Source organism: Callithrix jacchus, chromosome 11 (genome assembly GCF_049354715.1).
Source record: "Callithrix jacchus isolate 240 chromosome 11, calJac240_pri, whole genome shotgun sequence".
Lineage (NCBI taxonomy): Eukaryota > Metazoa > Chordata > Mammalia > Primates > Cebidae > Callithrix > Callithrix jacchus.
In genome coordinates, this window is record NC_133512.1 from 36,773,654 (window position 1) to 36,794,855 (window position 21,202).

Consider the following 21,202-nt stretch of genomic DNA (forward strand, 5'->3'; position numbering starts at 1 on the left):
GATACAAGACTAATACCTTATTTAAAAAATCAATGTATTTCCACATACTTGTAATGGACAATCAAGAAAACAGTTCAATTTACAATAACATCAAAAATAAAATTGGAATTTAATAAAGTGTAAAACGTATACTCTGAAAACCATAAAATATCGATGAAAGAAGTTAAAAGATTAAATATCCAGAGAAACTTCCCATGTGCATGGACCAAAGATGTACTATTGTTAAGTTGGCAACAGTCCCCAAAGTGATCTACAGATTCAATGCAACTTCCATCAGAATACCATCTGGCTTCTTTGCAGAAACTGACAAACTGATTCTAAAATTCACATGGAATTGCAAGTGCCTCTAAAGAATCAATACAATTTTGAAGAACAACAAAGTTGGAGGACTCACATTTCTCAACTTCAAAAATTAAGTTATTACAAAGCCAAAGTACTCGAGACAGTGTGGCACTGACATAAAGACAGACATACACATCAATGGAATATAATTGAGAGTCCGGAAATAAATCCATGTGTCTATGGTCAAGTGATTTTTGACATGGGTGCCAAGACCGTTCAATGGAGAAACAGTAGTAGTCTTTTCAACAAATGGTGCCTGATGAACCCTTACCTAACACCATATATAAAAATCAACCCCAAATTAATCAAAGACCTAAATGTTAGAGTAAAAACTGTAAAATTATCTTTAAAAAACTAGGAATCTTCATGACTTTGGATTTTCAATGGATTCTTAGATACAATACCAAAAGCAGAAGCAATAAAGGAAAATAGAAAACACTAGACTTCAAAATTAAAACTTTGGTGCTTCAAAGGCACTATCAACAAAGTATCAAGACAATTCACACAACAGGAGACAATATTTGCAAATCCTATATCTGAATATGTGAAGAGACACTGCATCTAGAATATGTAAAGAGACAATTCCATAATAAATATATATATATAATTTAAAATGGGCAAAAAAGCCAAATAAATATTTCTCCAAAGATACACACATATCCAATAAGAACAAGAAAAGATGCTCAATATCATTAATAATCAGGAAAATGTAAACCAAGACTGTAGTGAGACATCACTTCAAACCCACCAGAATAGCTTTAATCATGAAGTCAGATTATGACAAGTACTGGCAATGATCTAGAGAAACTGGAACCCTCAAACACTATTGATAGAAATGTTAAATAGTATAGCCACTTTGGAAAACAGTCTGTAACTTCCTCAAATGGTTAAACATACAATATGACCCAGAAATTCCATTTCTAGATAATTCCATATAAATACAAGATAAATGAAAACATGTCCACACAAACACCTCTACACAAATGTTTACTACAGTATTATTCATAATGGCCAGTGAGTGGAAAAAACCAAATGTCCTTCAAGTAACGGGATAAACAAAATACTGTATATCTATACAGTGGAATACTATTTGTTCCTAAAAAGGAATAAAGTACTGATCACCCTGTAATATGGCTGAACCTTGAAAACATTATGCTAAAAGAAACCAGTCACAAAGAACCACATGATTTATATGAATTGTCCAGAATAGGCATATCTATAGAGACAGAAATTAGTTGTCTAAGATTGCAGGGTTGGGAGGATAAGGGGGGTGATGCTTAAAAGATACAGAATTTATTCTGGGGATGATGAAAACATTCTAAAATTGACTGGTCATGTCTACACAGCTCTGAATATATTAAAAACCGCTGAACTGTATACTTTAAATGGGTAAACTGTATGGTATATGAGTAAATTTTGCATCAATAAAGGTATGTAAAAATTTTATGAAAAAGAAAAAATGGGTTGGGCACGGGGGCTCACACTTGCAATCTCGGCATTTTGTGGGGCTGGAGTTGGTGGATCACCTGAGGTTAGGAGTTCAAGACTAGCCTGGCCAACATGATGAAACCTCATTTCTACTAAAAATACAAAAATTAGCTGGGCATGGTGGCATGTGCCTATAATTAATCCCAGCTACTCGGGAGGCTGAGGCAGGAGAATCGCTTCAACCTAGGAGGTGGAGGTCGTAGTAAGCCTAGATTGTGCCACTGCACTACAGCCTAGGCTGCAGAGTAACACGCTGTCTCAGGGGAGGAAAGAGAATTTAAAAAACAAACAAATGAACAAAGAAAAAACATTTTTAAAAAGTGTAAGAAACAAGGCAGAGAACCACTCAAATTTCATTCCTGAAACAGCCCAATTTAATTCCCTTCCTAATATTATACATCAACTTCTAGGCTACAAAGGTAGTGAGGTTCCAGCGACCATTGTTCGGTTTTAACCCGTTTTATGCCTTCCAAATTGACACAGTTGAAAAATAAGAGCATTTACCTTCCTTCTCCTTCCCTACAATTAGGACAGGAACAGGCAACTCTTCGAAGCCTCTTGCCAGGCTGTACCTCTTGATCAGAAGTTTGCTGGCCTTGCTGCAAATGCACTTGTGTGAGTTGGTCAGGACTAACAGCACCTATGGTGGCATTAGCAATTCCTCCAACTGCTACAGTTACAGGAGCTATAGTAGCTTGCTGGACTTTTACTCCATCTTGTCCTTGCTGCTGACCTAAAAAGGAAGAAAAAAAAGTATTATAATGTTCTCTACACCTAGAGTTTTTTAAAAATTCCATGTGCATGTTTTAAAGCTAATAACTTTTTGCTAACAATCTGTGTGAAGTACAAAAAACAACGGGTTAATGGCTTATACTATGTCAATCTTCGTAAAATACAGTATTCTTACTTCAGTAGATCAGATTGCCTATGTCTTTATATGATGGAACTATATACATAAATCATTTAACCCACTTTGTGGCTTAATTTCTGTCTCCACCTGTAAAATGAAGATAATAATACTTGTCACTTTACTTACTCACTAAACTACTATGAGGATTCATTAGATGGTTGAAAAGCACTTTGAGATCCTAAGATGAAAGATGTTATATAAACACAAAGCTTTATTACCATTTCCACAGTAAGCAACGTAACTCATCACAACAAAAAAATACAACAGTGAAAAGTCACTAGACAAAGGATTAAGTTTTATGGACATCTTGCATTCCTAAATTGTTTAAATAAACATCTCTTTATTGATTAGACATTTTAAATATATAAAAGCAATTTAAAAATACAAAACCCCCAAGATTACTACATACGGTCACTAATCATAAAAAGACATTTAAGATATTATTACTTTATTCCCTCATGTTATATAGCTTACACTTCATGGCTCAGATTAGTGTATAAACCAGCTTGGCTTCTTCACTTTGGGAAAAATATAATAATGCACAATAAATCCAAAAAAACATCTATTTGCATGGCTTAACATTATCCTGAAATATAATCCTTTTTTTTTTTTTTTTTTTTGAGACAGAGTCTTACACAATCTGGGCTCACTGCAACCTCCATCTCCCAGAATTAAGCAACCCTCCTTCTTCAGCCTCCCTAGCAGGTGGGATTATAGGCACGTGCCACCACGCCAAGTTAATTTTTTTTGTATTTTTAGTAGAGATGGGGTTTTGTCATGTTGGCCAGGCTGGTCTCAAACTCCTGACCTCTGGTGATCCACACACCTCGGCCTCCCAAAGTGCTGGGATTACAGGTGTGAGCCACTGTGCCCAGCCTACAATGCCTTATAATTACCTTTTCTTTAATAAAGTTCTACATTCTCTCCATAAGGTGTGAGAATGACGTGTATGTAAATGGAATGAAAAGAAAATACCAATTTATGAAAGAATGTTTCCACCTTAGAAAATTGATTTAAGTTTTAAGTTAATTTTTTACAAATCCTCTACCACAGTGCAAGAATTGCTCATTACATGTTAGCTACTATTACTAATTCATCTCTGCTGAGTTGGGTGGCAATACAAAAATAAAATATGCTAGTAGAAACAAACATGTGGGTCCTGTGTATAAATTTAAAAAGGTTTATTTTAAAGCTGCACATGTAGTGCTTTAAATGTATGGGGCAACCAAGAAGAGGCAAAAAAAAATTACCAAGTAAGAAAACAGTACACAATTTCTAAACAAAATGAAACCTCTGACTCTCCCAGCCAAAGTCAATCTCACGCTCCTCTGTGCATCCACAGCATCCTTAATGCTTTTGGTAGCACCCAAAATTAAGATACACATTAAAAAATACATTTTACCACAGTTTTAGTAAGGATATAAACCTCTACTAAAGTTTACTTTTTTATACATTTTTGATTTAGCATGGTGTGGTAAGTAAAGCAATGCAAGTGAAGTGAGAGTTGTAAATTTATTACTGTGCATTCAGAGATCCTCAGTTTCCTCAACTCTAAAATAGTAACACTGACTTCTGTAAAATTCCTGTTCCCCATCTACTTTAAAGAGTTGTTTCTTACCAAGCAAATGGACAGCAAAAAAAAAAGCAGGAGTTGCAATTCTCCTCTCTGATAAAATAGACTTTAAACCACCAAAGATCAAGAGACAAAGAAGGATATTACATAATGGTAAAAGGATGAATGCAACAAGAGCTAACGATCCTAAATATATACGCGCCCAATACAGGAACACCCAGATACATAAGGCAAGTTCTTAATGACTTACAAAGACACTTAGACTCCCACACAATAATAGTGGGAGACTTTAACACCCTGTTGTCAATATTAGACAGATCAAGCAAACAGAAAATTAACAAGGATATCCAGGACTTGAACTCAGACGTGGAACAAGCAAACCTAATAGAAATTTATAGAACTCTCCACCCCAAATCCACAGAATATACATTCTTCTCAGCACTACATCGCACCTACTCTAAAACTGACCACATAATTGGAAGTAAATCACTCCTCAGCAAATGCAGAACAATGTAAATCATAATAAACAAGTCTCTGAGACCACAATGCAATCAAATTAGAATTCAGTATTAAGAAACTCACCTCAAAACACAAAATTACATGGAAGCTGAACAACTTGCTCCTGAACAATGACTGGATAAACAATAAAATGAAGGCAGAAAGAAAGACATTCTTCATAACCAATGAGAATGAAGACACAACATACCAGAATCTCTGGGACATATTTAAAGCAGTGTCTAGAGGGAAATTTATAGCAATAAATGCCCACATGAAAAGCGATGAAAGATCTAAAATTGACACCCTATTGTCAAAATTGAAAGAGCTAGAGGAGCAACATGAAAAAAACTCAAAACCTAGCAGAAGACAAGAAATAACTAAGATCAGAGCAGAACTAAAGGAGATACAGACACCAAAAAAAAAAAACCTTCAAAAAAATCAATAAATCCAGGAGCTGGTTTTTAGAAATGATCAACAAAAGAGACAGACCACTAGCCACATTAATAAAAAAGAGAAGGAAGAATAATCAAATAAATGCAATAAAAAACGATAAAGGGGATATCACCATAGATTTCACAAAAATACAAACCATCATCAGAGATTATTACAAATGACTCTATGCACATAAACTAGTAAACCTGGAAGAAATGGATAAATTCCTGGACACTTGCAACCTCCGAAGCCTAAACCAGGAAGAAGTCGAAACCCTGAATAGACCAATAACAAGATCTGAAGTTGAGGCAGCAATTAAGGGCCTACCATACAAAAAAACGCAGGTCCAGATGGGTTCACAGCCAAATTCTACCAGACATACAAAGAGGAGCTGGTATCATTCCTTCTGAAACAATTCCAAACAATCCAAAAAGAGGGAATCCTTCCCAAATCATTTTATGAGTCCAACATCATCCTGATACCAAAATCCGGCAGAGACTCAGCAAGAAAAGAAAACTTTAGGCCAATATCCTTGATGAACATAGACGCAAAAATCTTCAATAAAATACTGGCAACCCAATTGCAAAAGCACATCAAAAAGCTATTGACCATGATCAAGTAGGATTCATCCCGGGAATGCAAGGCTGGTTCAACATATGCAAGTCTATAAACATAATTCACCACATAAACAGAACTAAAGACAGAAACCACATGATCATCTCAATTGATGCAGAGAAGGCCTTTGACAAAATTCAACAGCCCTTTAGGCTAAAAACCCTCAATAAACTAAGTCTTGACAGAACATATCTCAAAATAATAAAAGCTATTTACAACAAACCAACAGCCAATATCATATTGAATGGGCAAAAACTGGAAGCATTCCCTTTGAAATTGGGCACTAGACAAGGATGCCCTCTCTCACCACTCCTATTCAATATAGTACTGGAAGTTCTAGCCAGAGCAGTCAGGTGAGAAAAAGAAATAAAGGGTATTCAAATAGGAAAGGAGGAAGCCAAATCGTCTCTATTTGCAGATGACATGATTGTATATCTAGAAGACCCCATCGTCTCAGCCCAAAAACTCCTGAAACTGATAAGCAACTTCAGCAAAGTCTCAGGATACAAAATCAATATACAAAAATCACAAGCATTCCTATACACCAATAACAGACTTAAAGAGAGCCAAATCAAAAATGAACTGCCATTCACAATTGCTACAAGAGAATAAAATACCTAGGAATACAACTAATAAGGAATGTAAAGGACCTCTTCAACGAGAACCACAAACCACTGCTCAACAAAATAAGAGAGGACACAAACAGATGGAGAAACATTCCATGTTCATGGTTAGGAAGAATCAGTATAATGAAAATGGCCATACTGCCCAAAGTAATTTACAGACTCAACGCTATCTCCATCAAGCTACCAATGACCTTCTTCACAAAACTGGAAAAAAACACCTTAAACTTCATATGGAACCAAAAGAGAACCCGCATAGCCAAGACAATTCTAAGCAAAAAGAACAAAGCAGGAGGCATCAAACTGCCAGACTTCAAACTATACTACAAGGCTACAGTAATCGAAACAGCATGGTACTGGTACCAAAACAGAGATATTGACCAATGGAACAGAACAGAGGCCTTGGAGGCAACACAACACATCTACAACCATCTGATCTTTGACAAACCTGACAAGAACAAGCAATGGGGAAAGGATTCCCTGTTTAATAAATGGTGTTGGGAAAACTGGCTAGCCATGTGCAGAAAGCAGAAACTGGACCCCTTCCTGACACCTTACACTAAAATTAACTCCAGATGGATTAAAGACTTCAACATAAGACCTGGCACCATAAAAACCCTAGAAGAAAATCTAGGCTAACCATTTAGGACCTAGGCATAGGCAAGGACTTCATGACCAAAACACCAAAAGCATTGGCAACAAAAGCCAAAATAGACAAATGGGACCTAATGAAACTCCACAGCTTCTGCACGGCAAAAGAAACAGTCATTAGAGTGAATCGGAAACCAACAGAAGAGGAAAAAATTTTTGCAGTCTACCCACCTGACAAAGGGCTGATATCCAGAATTTACAAAGTACTAAAACAGATTTACAAGAAAAAAACAAACAAGCACATTCAAAAGTGGGCAAAGGATATGAACAGACACTTTACAAAAGAAGACATACATGAGGCCAACAAACATATGAAACAATGTTCTTCATCACTGGTCATTAGAGAAATGCAAATCAAAACTACATTGAGATACCATTTCATGCCAGTTAGAACGGCAATCATTAAAAAATCTGGAGACAACCGATGCTGGAGAGGATGTGGAGAAATAAGAACACTTTTACACTGTTGGTGGGAGTGCAAATTAGTTCAACCATTGTGGAAGACAGTGTGGAGATTCCTCAAGGATCTAGAAATAGAAATTCCATTTGACCCAGCAATCCCATTACTGGGTATATATCCAAAGGATTATAAATCGTTCTATTATAAAGACACATGCACACGAATGTTCACTGCAGCACTGTTTACAATAGCAAAGACCTGGAACCAACCCAAATGCCCATTGATGATAGACTGGACAGGAAAAATGTGGCACATATACACCATGGAATATTATGCAGCCATAAAAACCTATCAGTTCCTGTCCTTTGTAGGGACATGGATGAACCTGGAAACCATCATTCTCAGCAAACTGACACAGAACAGAAAAATCAAACACCACATATTCTCACTCATAGGTGGGTGTTGAACAATGAGAACACATGGACACAGGAAGGAAAGCATCACATACTGTGGTCTGTCAGGGGGAAATAGGGGAAGGAGCAGGGGGTGGGGCGCTGGGGAGAGATAACATGGGGAGAAATGCCAGATATAGGTGATGGGGAGGAAGGTGGCAAATCACACTGCCATGTGTGTACCTATGCAACAATCTTGCATGTTCTTCATGTGTCCCCCAAAACCTAAAATGCAATAAAAAAAATAAAATTAAAAAAAAAAGAGTTGTTTCTGAGGATCAAGTTGATTTTCCAGGGGTAAAGGCTATTTAAATTATAAAGCAATACATAAACAAAAGGTATAATTATTTTGTTTCCATATATTTTTTTAAGCATGTATTCAGTAAAACCAGATGCCTTAAGGATGACCTTTGCTACACAAACTACTCACACTACTTGTGTACCAAGAAGCACAGTGATACACATATATTGTTTACTGTAAAAAACACATATATATATTTCTAGAAATGAGAGTACTGTCTAAACAAGCACTATACAAAATCTACAGCATGGTCCCTATGGAGCTGCAGGCATTTTAAGGTAAGTATCCTTTACATTCCCTGAAGACACATGTATTTTGGGCCATGATTTTTCAACTACTGTTCTCATACATTTAAACAACAGTCATTACTTTCATGATGCAATAATATTTAAGATGACCTTTATTTTGGTAAAGAACTGCTAGATGAGTTTCAAGTCAAAGCTAAGTGGGGGCGAGGGGTAAGAGGTGGGGAAGAACTGCTAGAGATTCTTGATCCCTCTGGTCCCTTGAGCATGTCCTTGACCCCCTTTTTCAAGCCTCCATATTGTGAGCATTTATTGTTCAATGCCTAAACAACCTGGCAAGTTATTTCAATGAATAATAGAGGCAAAATATATTTAAGTTTGTAATATAAGCCCGTTAATTGACTTCTTCATCTAGATTATTTCACAGACAGCTAACTTCAACAAACTACTTTGTTTCCACTGCCATCAGTAAGCACCAAACTCCATAGTGAGACCTCCGAGGCACCACTTAATTTTAATTCTATTGACTCATCTGTATTAGTCTCTCTCTTGCTCACTACGCACCTGATATACTGGCCTTTCTTTTGGCCCTCAAACAAATCAAGCTCATTTCCTTCTTAAGGACTCTGCAGTCTGAGCGAGGATGCCTTTGCACCCAGATCTTTGCATAGTCAATTCCTTTGTAATATTCTGGTCTGAGTTCAAAACTCTCCCCGTTTAGAAATGCCATTCCTGACCACCCCATCTAAAAGTGGTTTCTCTCAGTATATCTCTGTATCATTACCTAGTTTTGTCTTAAATTACTTTGTCCCTTTTTTATTATTATTTTGTCTTCACCTCATTCTGAAGGTAAAGTGCCATGAAAGTAGGGATCTTGCCTGTCACTCAATAACAGCACCACTCAATAACATATGCTTAATAAATCAAAGTTTACAAATAAGAAATGATTTCATCTTTCAGTCTTGCTTCTACTCATGTCCTGTCCCTGTTTCAATAAATGCTATTCCTACTCTCCAATTATCCACACTGAAAACCTTAAAATGTCATCTTTTAGGCTACTTCTTTTATTCATTATATCCAGTGATGACCAAAGTATGAAGATACTACTGCATAATAGCTCTTGCACTTATCTTTCTGTTTCCAAGCAGGATTATCATCTTGATCCAAGTCCTTGCTAATGTGGGCCTCTACCAACCTAAATGAAGCCTTCCCTCCTTTCTCATCCTTCAAATGCTGCCAGAAAAATAAAAAAAAGTACTGTTCTGATCATCTCACTTTCATGCTCAATAACATTTAATCATTCTTCCACTGACCAAAGTCTGGCATTCAAAGCACTCTACCACAAGGTCTTACTTAGCTCCTGGTTCACAGTCCTCCTCCTAATGACCAAATCCATCGTGCATTTTCTTGGTGACCATTACAGGACTGCTCCGCTGCATGACACCATCTGCCAATCCATCTTTCTTCAATTTTGACTCTGTGAGCTAACTTCCTACATTTCAGAAACCCCTTCTTCTCTATTAGCTCCTTTTTGTTTGGTTGATTTTTTTCTTGTTTTTAAGAGATGGTTGTCTCATTCTGCTGATCAGACTAGTCTTGAACTCCTGGGTTCAAGCAATTCTTCTGCCTTTGTCTCCCAAGTAGCTGAGATTACAGGCGTGCACCACCATGCATGTCCTTAGCTCTTTTTTAAAATAAGCACTTAAATCTAAATTTATGTCACATTCTTAAAAGATTTATCAGCCAGGAGCAGTGGCTCACACCTGGATATCCCTGCACTTTGGGAGGCCAAGGCAGGAGGACTGCTTGAGCCCAGGAGTTTAAGACTAACCTAGGCCAACACAGTAAGACCCCATCTCTTAAAAAATTTTAAAAATTGACTGGGCAAGGTGGCATGTGCCTGTAGTCTCAGCTATTCATGATACTGAGGTGCTGAGGTGGGAGGATCACTTGAGCCCTGGGGATCAAGACTGCAGTGAGCCGTGATCGTGCCACTGCACTTCAGCCTGGGTGACAGAGGAAGATCCTCTCAAAAAAACACGAAACAAAAAAATACCCTCTACTCTTCCTAGGCTACTCTCCAGGGTTCTGACTTCTCATTGTCTCTTCTTGAGGGACCTCACCTACTTTCATAACTTTTACTGCTATGTGTAAGCTGATTATCTTGCAGATCTGTGCCTTCTACTCAGAAGTGTCACACTCTTATTGTCAACTGCTAGTGAACACTTTCACCCCAGATTCCTCACAAGCAATCTAAGAACCAGATAGCTTATCCCACTTTCCTAATCTAGGTCTTTTTCACCTTTCAAACAGAAAACTTGGAAGTCATTTTTGATTCCTCTCTATCACCTTCATCCCCAACAACAAGAGCAGCTATCATTTTATATCTAGTATGTGGTAAGGCACTTTACTAAATGCTTTCCATATATTGCCTCATATTTCTATGGGTTGAATATTACTGTCCCAATTTTGTTTTTTTTAAGAAATGGAGTCTTGTTCTCTTGCCCAGGTTAGAGTGCAGTGGCACAATCATGGCTTACTGTAGCCTGTAACTCTTAAGACTCAAGTAATCCTCCTGCCTCAGCCTCCTGGGTAGCTGGGACTACAGATGATGCATGCCACCACACCTAGTTAATTTTTTTTTTTTTTTTGAGATGGAGTTTCACTCTTATTACCCAGGCTGGAGTGCAATGGCGCAATCTCGGCTCACCGCAACCTCCGCCTCCTGGGTTCAGGCAATTCTCCTGCCTCGGCCTCCTGAGTAGCTTGGATTACAGGCATGCGCCACCATGCCCAGCTAATTTTTTTTGTATTTTTAGTAGAAATGGGGTTTCACCATGTTGACTAGGATGGTCTCAATCTCTTGACCTTGTGATCTACCTGCCTTGGCCTCCCAAAGTGCTGGGATTACAGGCGTGAGCCACCGTGCCTGGCCCACCTAGTTAATTTTTATAACTCTTTTTAGAGATGGTGTCTCACGATACTGCCCAGGCTGACTCAAACTCCTGACCTCAAGTGATCCTCCTGCCTCAGCCTTCCAAGTAGCTGGGACTATAGGCACAAGCCATGACACCTAGCTTACTGTTCCTTGCTGATACGGCAGTCAGATTAAGATGAGGAAACTAAGGTTCTGAGGGTTATATAAAACACCCAAGGTAAAATGGAAAAGTGACAGAGCTAGAATTTGAAACTCAGGCTTGGCCAACTCAAAAAGCTATTCTCTTTCTACCATATACATTATCTATGTTGACCATTACTCCCTGTTGAGTCTACTGCTTCAAAATATTTCAAATGTCTCCATTTTCACCATACCTATTGCTTGTACATTAGTGCAAGCCCTTATAATATTCATAAGTTTTGCTCCTTCTAACATTCATTTCACAGACCTAGCTCCCCAAAAGGCCAGTGGGCCCTCCATATATTCACAATAAAGTCAATATTTCTTAGCATAGTACATATAGTTCTTTATTATCTACCTCTTACTTAGTTTTATAACTTCATCTCTTGGCATTCCTGTTCCATGCCCACTCTCACCATCATCTACAGTGAACTCCTATCTTCTCTAATGTTCTGTGTCTGAGCATTTGAATAATATAGCTGGAATCCAACACATTCTCCCACCTCAAATCTCCATCTCCCTTGGTCTGACAAAAGCCTATTCATCTTATAGAATTCAGTCTTTAATCCTTCTCTTACCACTGAAAATGCTTTGCAAAATAATTTTTTAAATAACTCAAAATTTCTTGGTATTGTAACTACAAACTACGGTGAAACAGATTGAGGATGGCCATTCTTTTTCTACCACATTACCAGGGGTAAAACAGTCCAAGGCTGCTTGGAGTAGCCAAGCCATCTTTCTTATTCCTTTTAATTTTTCAAATACAGAAACTGGGCCAAGGTAATGGAGGGGGACAGTTTGTTAGCAGGTAGCGAGATATTAGAATTGCTAACTATTCAACAAGATCTAGCTTGTTGGGTGTTTCTTGCTCATTTTCTTTTAGTACCAGTAGTATTTTGCCTCAATAGAGTAGTAACATTTGAGATGTCTTGAATTTAAGCTAAGAAGAAGAAAGGAAAGTCAGGTTTAGCTAGTAAAGGAAAATGGCATATTCCATACAGAATAGTCTAGTTCTCTGGATTGTAAGGCAGGGGCCTATGCCAAAGCCAACAAACTCTAACTTGAATTTCAGTATACCTAGCTCCCTAAGAGACCTCCAGAATTGGTGGAATTAGTATTTAAGTATTTCTGGTTTTGCTAGTAAGATACCATCTCATTCCATCATAATATTAGTCATAAATTATTTCCAACAAAAGCTGCTCAAGACAGAGCCATCTGTGTGGTTTTTATGTCATTTGTCCTTTGGCTACCTAAGTTACTGGCACACTGAAAATACTTAATGAATGTTTCCTAAATAAAGTGAATGATAATCTAAAATCCATACATAGAACCTTTTCTTATGAAACTTGGCCAGCAGTATATCACAGGGTTGCTAGATGACAGTTTACAATACATACACTCATGGGTGACAAGAAAGTAAGAAACTGAATCAAGTGGATATCTGCCACAGTTCCTCCCTGACTTGCTGATATGGCAGTCTGATCATTTAAGAGCAGATCGCAGAGCATAAACCTCAACCTTGGTACTGAAACTATGTGTTACTCACTCAGGTATCAGATTTATCCTGATTTGCTATCTATATTCAGCAATGTCTTTTTTGAAAAGAGTATTATAAAAATGTTAACTTAAAAAAATTACAACTAAATTTGCCATTTAGGGAATAGGCTAAGATTTCTCCCTTTCTATCTATTTTGATGAAAGTAAATAGTTTAGTATTACAAACATATATATTTTAAGTTTCTTTTTCTTCTGATTTTAAGAACAAAGCATGCTCACCATAGAAAACTATGAATGAGGAAATGAAATCATCCACAAAGTTATTACCCATAGATTACCACTATCATCATTTTGATGTAATGATCTAAGCTGTTTTAATCTTTGTTCAACGCATTTTGATGCTGATACAACCTTACTACATAAAAATTCTGTATTCTTTATTTAATAAGTACTTATAAGTTATTAATATTACAAATTATTTTAATATAATGGTTGTACAATATTTCATCATATACCATAATTTACAAAGCCATTACTTTACTATTAGATATTTATTTCCAAATCACTTACTATAAGTAATAGAAAGGAATGAGCAATTTGAACAAAAATGTTTATTATTTCCAAAGGACAGTCCTAGAAGTGAGATTACTAAATCAAGGATATAAAACTTCTGTAAGACTATCTAGATTACAAAATTACAGGAATATATATAAAGAGCTGCATTCATTTACATTTCCACCAGAAGTATGGGAGAATCCTGTTTCATCTCACAGAGCAAGAGAAACTCAGTAAAATTTATAAATCACTTAATAAACAAAAAATTGATATCTCACTGTAGTTTCTAATAGAAGTGATTACTGCTCTCACCTCTAATGCTGTATATTTCCTTAACGTCTAAGCCAATGCAGTAAGGCAAGAAATAACAGATCTATACAAGAAATAAAGACTTGAAAGGAAGAAACAAAACTGTCATGATTTACAAAAGACGTACTTATATTATTTGAAACCCACAGAAAATCAACATATTATGACATTTCAGCAAGCTGGCCAACTACAAGATCAACAAAAAAAAGCAACAGTTCCCAAACACATCAGCAACAAGCAACCGAAAAAGAAAATTCCATTCATAATAGCAACAATAACCACAAATACCTGAGAAATCAATCTAATAGAAATATGCAAGATCTTGAGGAAGATTTAATAAAGGATATAAAACAAGACCTCAATAGAGTAAAACAGATGTTCCTGGATAGGAAGAATCATTATACTAAATGTGTTAATTCTTCCAAAATTATTCTATGAAGTGAATGCAATCACAAATTTAATTTCAAACTCTTCCATGAAACTCTGCTAATTTCACATGTGAAAAATCAACTAAGAAAATTTTGAAAAAGCAGAATAGTAGAATAAAGATATGTTATACAGCTACAGTAATTAAAATAAGGTGCTATTAGCTTAGGAATAGGGACAGAAATTAACATGTAGTTTAAAATAGATGTGTGTATATACACAAAATAATCCAACTATGCCTTATTTCTTCTTTTGGAAAAAATAATTTGCAAAGTTTTTTCTTATAGTAAATAGTAGGTAACATTACTGTGTAGGTAAGACAGATCCGTAAATTTGAAAAACAAAACAAAACCAAGTATTTATCTACCTATAAATAAATTAACTCACCTACCAATAAACTGAAAATGACCTATTTAATAATAATCACACAGCAGGTTCAAAGTACATGTGTTTCTTAATTATGTTTTGTGCACACAGCCTAGCAAACAAGGTTTTCTACTAGAACTGATCAGGAAAAGCAAAATCTTTTGATTTCTATGACACAGAACTTATCATGGGGGCCAGGGGGAGTTTTCTGTTCTGAATAATACTAAAATGATTCTTGACTGAGTCTACTTAGATTGATTTCCTTTACAGATTAAACCTGGAATCTGCCTAGACAAATATCTAAGGTCCTCTCGGAATATGTCTCCTAACACTGAAAGTAACTTTCAATAAACACACTCTAAAATAGGATTTGGATTACATAATGATCTGACTTAAAATAAGCAAGGAGGCTGTATATTCCTAAACATAAAAGGATAACCAAATATGCTTAGGGCTGGGGGTTGTGTAGGGATAGAGAGGAGAAATGGGGAGTGACTGCTAATGAGGCTTTCTTTATGAGGTCATGTAAATGTTCTAAAACTAGATTATGGTGATAGCTGCAAAACTCTTGTCAATAGACCAAAAGCCATTGAATATACACTTAAAATTGTTGTATAATATGGTGTGTGAATACATATAAATAAAGTTTTTTTTTAAGGTAACCAGATTTAAAAGAAAAAAAAAAAACTAAAAATTTCTGCTTTTTTTTTTTTTAGCTCTTAAGTACCTTTAAACCAATGGTTCCCAAATGGAGGTAATTGTCTCATCCAGGAGATACTTAGCAATGTCTGGAGACATTTTTGGTTGTCACAAAAATGTGAGATTACTGGTATATGGTGAGTAGATGCCTGGGATGCTGCTAAACATCTTAAAATACACAAAATAGACCCCCAAAACAAAGAATTACCTAGCCTAAAATGTTGATAATGCTGAGCTTAAAAAATCTGCTGAAACTCAGCATTGGAATAACTCAACTAACATTTATGCCTCTCATTCATATCATCATAAACAGCTATAACCAAAATATATGAAAAATTAAAATGTGGTATATTTGTGTGATCCCTATAAAAACTACATGAGTCTCTACAAAAACAGAAACTGTATGACTCTAAATTAAAGCCTTTGAAAAGACAGCTATATAAATTTGGGAACAGGCTGTGACGGTTTTGACACACATATGACTAGAGAGATTCCATGGTACGGTGTTGGTAAAAAAAAAAAAATCCTAGATTTGAAAATTATGCTTATTAATTACAAAATACTTCTTTGCCTTATGCAACAGCTACAATGACATGTTTTGCTACAGATGAACTATAAATGAAAATATTAAGAGTACCTTCTGTACCTTTTAAATGAAGGTGAACTGTATTAGCCAATGACTTCCAGGACTATTTACACACTATAGGTCATGTACAATTTGTGAACCGATATTGAGTTACTGAACAGGCACAACAGTTTAGTAGAAGCTACAGATTAAACAGAACTTTGGGGTCAAGCAGACCTGTTTCTGACTTCTGATTCTCCCTGCAGTTTCTTCCTTTGAGGACCTAAGAGCTGCGGGAGTTGACTGAAATAATGTTATGTAGCACACGTCTTAGCATAATGTCTGGATTATGATAAACACTCAAGAGGAATATTAACTCCAATACAACAAACTGCAAATGTATTAAGTACAAATACTTAACAGTCATTCACATTTCCTTAAGTCCTAGCACTCCGGATGTGAACCTAGTGTGCAAGTGAGATTTATTCATTCAGCAAACATCTACTGAGTAATGCTATGTGCTTATTAATGCTGCTGGAGAAATGATAAATAAGAGCTGACCTGAAACTCATGTGTGAGGAAGACACACTAAAATAATTAATTATAATATTCAAAGTAACAAAAATGTGCATAAAATGCCTACTTAACAGAGAGGACAGTGATTTATGGTCAAAGAGAAACAATGAAAGCTTGACAGAGGAGATGAAGCCACTGACAGGTGGCAAGAATAAAGGCAGTGGGAAGGCTATATTTAAAGGCATAACCCTAAGACAGCATACCACTGGAGATTAAAGTTCAAGGAAGTGAGGGGGCTAAAAATGAGGTTGGAAGGATAGAGCAGTAAGGGACTTAATTAAACTCTTTTTTTAAGAGACTGGGTTTTGCTCTATTGCCCAGGCTGCAGTGCAGTAGTGCAACCATAGCTCACTGTAATCTCAAATCCGTATGAGCCCTCTCAAGTAGGACAACAGGCAAGTGCCATCAAACCCAGCTAAATTTTTACTGAGACAGGGTCTTGCTATGTTGTCCAGACTGTCAACTTCTTAAAGAAGGGACTTTCTGGGGTAGGAGACAGGGAGTCCTTGTTAAGGTTATTACACCCATCCTTCCCATCCCCAATCCAGAATACCTGCCATACAATAATCACTTGCATTTACTCAATTTACTAAACAGTCAAAATTGAACTCAACTATTTTACACTTATACCTTGTCTAATGTTCTCTCCTAAAATTTGGGAGACTATGTGTATTTCCCAAGATTACACAGCTGCTATTAAGTATCAAAGCCAAGATGTGAACATAGGTCAGCCTGAATCCGGAGCCCTATGCTCTTTTCCAGTTGGCTATATTCTCTCCCTGTACACTAGGGTTATTATTTGGACTTTGGAGGCAATGGGGAGTTAGAGGTAACATAGTAACATCTATCTATCAATTCTGTTGCCTGAAGGTGTTACTCTTTTGAACTGCCCTGAGCTAGGAAGGTAAGGCAACTCTAGTCATTTGGTATTGAAGAGAAAAGCTTAGGAAAACAAAGACATAGTTATTTGATACCTAGTTATTTCTATTTATTCTAATCTTGCTCCAGATAACTGTCAACTATTCTCAACTCTATTTATGTTAAAGAAACCCTTCCTAGCCAACGAAGCCTAGAAAGGTCTGAAGACTTTTCTTAAACAGAATTTGCAATATTTAAAACAATAACAAAAAAACTTTCTAATTCTCCCTCATTCTATTCATTCTATGTTGAACCATACTTGTCTAAGATGATGGTAAAGAAATATATCAAAAAAGGAAAATCTGACTAATTCTGTATGAAATTTTAAATAGTCTTTACAAGTTTTAAAGCTACTTCCATCCAGTCCTTTAGAGGTATAATAAGTGACTGTAGTAGTAATGCATTGGTATAGCCTCTATCACCAACTTTTATTCTACTCTACATTGGGCTCTCTTACCGCTTGACAGTTTTTATAACTTGAAAAGTCTGCAATTCAAAGCCTATGAAGGTTGTGCAGAAGCTTGGCACAGTGGTGCACACCTGTGGTACCAGCTACTTAAAAGCGTGAGACGAGAGGAATGCCTGAGCCGAAGAGTTTGAATCTAACCTGGGCAAGATAGAACCCATCTCTTAAAAAAAAAAAAAAAAAGTTTAAATGAAGATTGGGAGGAAGGGAGCAAGAGTGTATGAGATCTCGGTTTTAGGAAAACACTGAAATGTCAAGAACAGAATAAACGTGAAAACCTAGAGGTAGAGATACAAGTTAGGAAAGAAATTATTTTACCTTCCAGATCATGAGGCTCTGAAAGACAGCCCTGACAAGGGAATGAACAAGCTATAAGAATAATGAACAATTATTATAATAAATAGTTGCTAACACTTAGTGAAATATTTTCTGTGTTCTAAGCACTGTGCAAAGTACTTAACATATATTATCCCACTAAAGTAACATGACATCTTCCATTTTACAGATAAGGACATTCAGACCTAGGGAAACACTTGATCAACATTTAAGTGGTAAAACTAAGACCTGAAGTAAGGTTCAGGCACAGAACTACAAGCTTTTGTTAAAATCATTAATTTATGAAGATCAAATAGATCTATAAGTATTCTAATCTGAGTGATGATGATCCCATTAATGGAAACAGGGGAAGCCTGGAGAGGAAGTAGGTTTGGAAAAGAAAATCAGTTCTACATTCAGATGTCTCTTACAGACAGAACCCAGCTCAAACTCTGACTTCAACTAGAACTGCTCTTCCTCGGAGAAGTAAAGCTTAGCACTGTCTCTTCTCCAACCACGGTCATTTAACTTTCTGCCCCTTTCACTCCCTCGTTTTTAAACTTAATCTTCATCCTGACTTTGTTCTCTAGTTACGTGGACACACTCTCAATCCAATCCTCCTCTGGCTTCACTTAGCATCCTTGGTATTCCCTCGTCTCTTTGAACTTCTGCCATACCTGATGGTAATTCTTATCATCCACTTTCTGGTGTTCTTAGGCTGCTACACACCAAGAAATAGGTTCAGTAGGGCTAATAAAGTCCTAACATTTACATTGCCGGAGCCATCATTATTGCTCAGTAACCTTTCATTCATCCTATCTTGGTAATGTATATAGGCCTTCATTAACTGTTTCAATTTGTTTCCCTCTGTCCTCTAAACCCTCATTCCTCTTGCCCTGCACCTTACAATCTGCAGATGATTTTGCCTCCTAATTCACTGAGAAGTCAACCAGAAGCCTCTTCATTCTGCCTTCTATTATCAGCAAATGACTAGTTCTCCCAACATTGAACCATCTTTTTAAAAATCTCATTTTAGAAGCACTTTCACCTGGGTGAAAGACCCTGTCTCAAAAAAAAAAAAAAAAAGTTCTATATCAGTGCTGTCCGATATGATAGCCTCTAGTCACATGTGGTTATTAGCACTTTAAATGTAGTTAATGCAATTGAGGAAATGAATTTTCAATTTTATTTGATGTTTATAAGCCACATGTGTCCAGTGGCGTTCACAATGAACAGCACAGTTCTTAGGTCTTATCAAATGATTCAAACACAAAACATGCTGAACTTTTCTCAATACCATTCAATACCATCTGAGATTCCCCTTAGCTGCTGACATACCACCCTGTCCTCTTCCTATTTCTCTGATGGTTCTCACTTTTCTTAACTTCCTGTTCTTGGCCCCCAAATACTGGGTGCAACCCTAAGTTCAGTTCTCCTAATTCTGCAATTCAAACTCAAAACTATCTGCCTTATTAGTTTCATACACTGCCATAATTTCAACCATCATCTCCATGAAAAAGACTTTCAAATCCAGACTGCCAAATCTGATCTCTTTTCAGACCCTATCTCCAGATACAAACAAGACACTTTTAATAAAATGTTTTACTATTAGCTCATACTTATTACTTATTAACAAATATTTAAATCCAGGTTCATCACAATCATTTTCTAACAGTCATTTCTTTCAATGGCACAAGCATTTTCATGGTCATCCAGATTCAAACTCTACAGAATTACCCTTAAATGGTTTTTCCTCAATTCATTTGTACATCAAATCCTGTCTTTTTAAAAAAAAAAAAAAAAAAAGACTCTTGAGAATCACATACTTTACACTCAAGTTCAGATTTCCCATCACTGATATCTGAATCAATACTATGATCCCAAAACTGGCTTCCCCATTTCTCCTACGTCTGTTAAAAAATAAAACTAGGCTAGGCGTGGTGGCTCACGCCTGTAATCCCAGCACTTTGGGAGGTTGAGGTGGGTGGATCACAAGGTCAGGAGATCGAGACCATCCTGGCCAACATGGTGAAACCCCGTCTCTACTAAAAATACAAAAATTAGCTGGGCATGGTGGTGTGTGCCTGTAATCGCAGCTACTCAGGAGGCTGAGGCAGGAGAATTGCTTGAACCCAGGAGGTGGAGGTTGCAGTGAGTTGAGATTGCGCCATTGCACTCCAGCCTGGCACCTGGAGATGGAACGAGACTCTGTCTCAAAAAATAAAAAAATAAATAAAAATAAATAATAAAACGAATAGCTTGGGCAACATGGCAATATCACATCTCTACAAAATACAAAAAGTCGGCTGGGCATGGTGGCAGCACACCTGTAGTCCCAGCTACTTGGGAGGCTGAGGTAGGAAGATTGAGCCTGGGAAGTGAGCCTTGCAGCAAGCCAAGATCACACCACTGCACTCCAGCTGGGGTAACAGAGTGAAACCCTGTCTCCAAAAAACAAACAACCCAAAAAACTAAAACACTACTTTATAAATGAAAGTTCCTGTCCCCTGCCCCTCAAAAATACATACATTCTCATACCCTTTTAAACTGTCCTTGATCTGACATTGTCATTCTACAAACTTCTACCAACCTTGTGAACTTCCTTTTCTAACATTCCCCTCAAAGTCTTTACTACCACTTAAAAGGTCTATCCATTTTTTTTTAAACATGCAAAGCATATTCTAACTTCCTATCTTCTGTACAATGCCTTCCCTCTTTATTCTTGTTTGTTAGGGCTCTCCTTTTCTCAAAGAATCAGTTCAAGCCTCCTAGGCTTCATGATATCTTTTATTTCTGCCCTGGCTCTCAGAGTATTCATCCTATTCTTAATTTTGGTATTAGCATCTTTTACCATATATTTAA

The 21,202-nt window shown here is 36.7% G+C and overlaps 1 protein-coding gene across 2 annotated transcripts in view; it reads right to left on the minus strand.

Moving 5' to 3' along the window:
- The window catches only part of SP4 (Sp4 transcription factor), a 98,311-nt gene that overhangs the window by 41,577 nt on the left and 35,532 nt on the right, over positions 1–21,202 (minus strand). For both annotated transcript variants that reach the window (XM_017975264.4, XM_002751505.6), the window contains exon 4: positions 2,335–2,563. In XM_017975264.4, the coding sequence (XP_017830753.1) occupies positions 2,335–2,563 (229 nt within the window). The remainder of the gene's footprint in view (positions 1–2,334; positions 2,564–21,202) is intronic.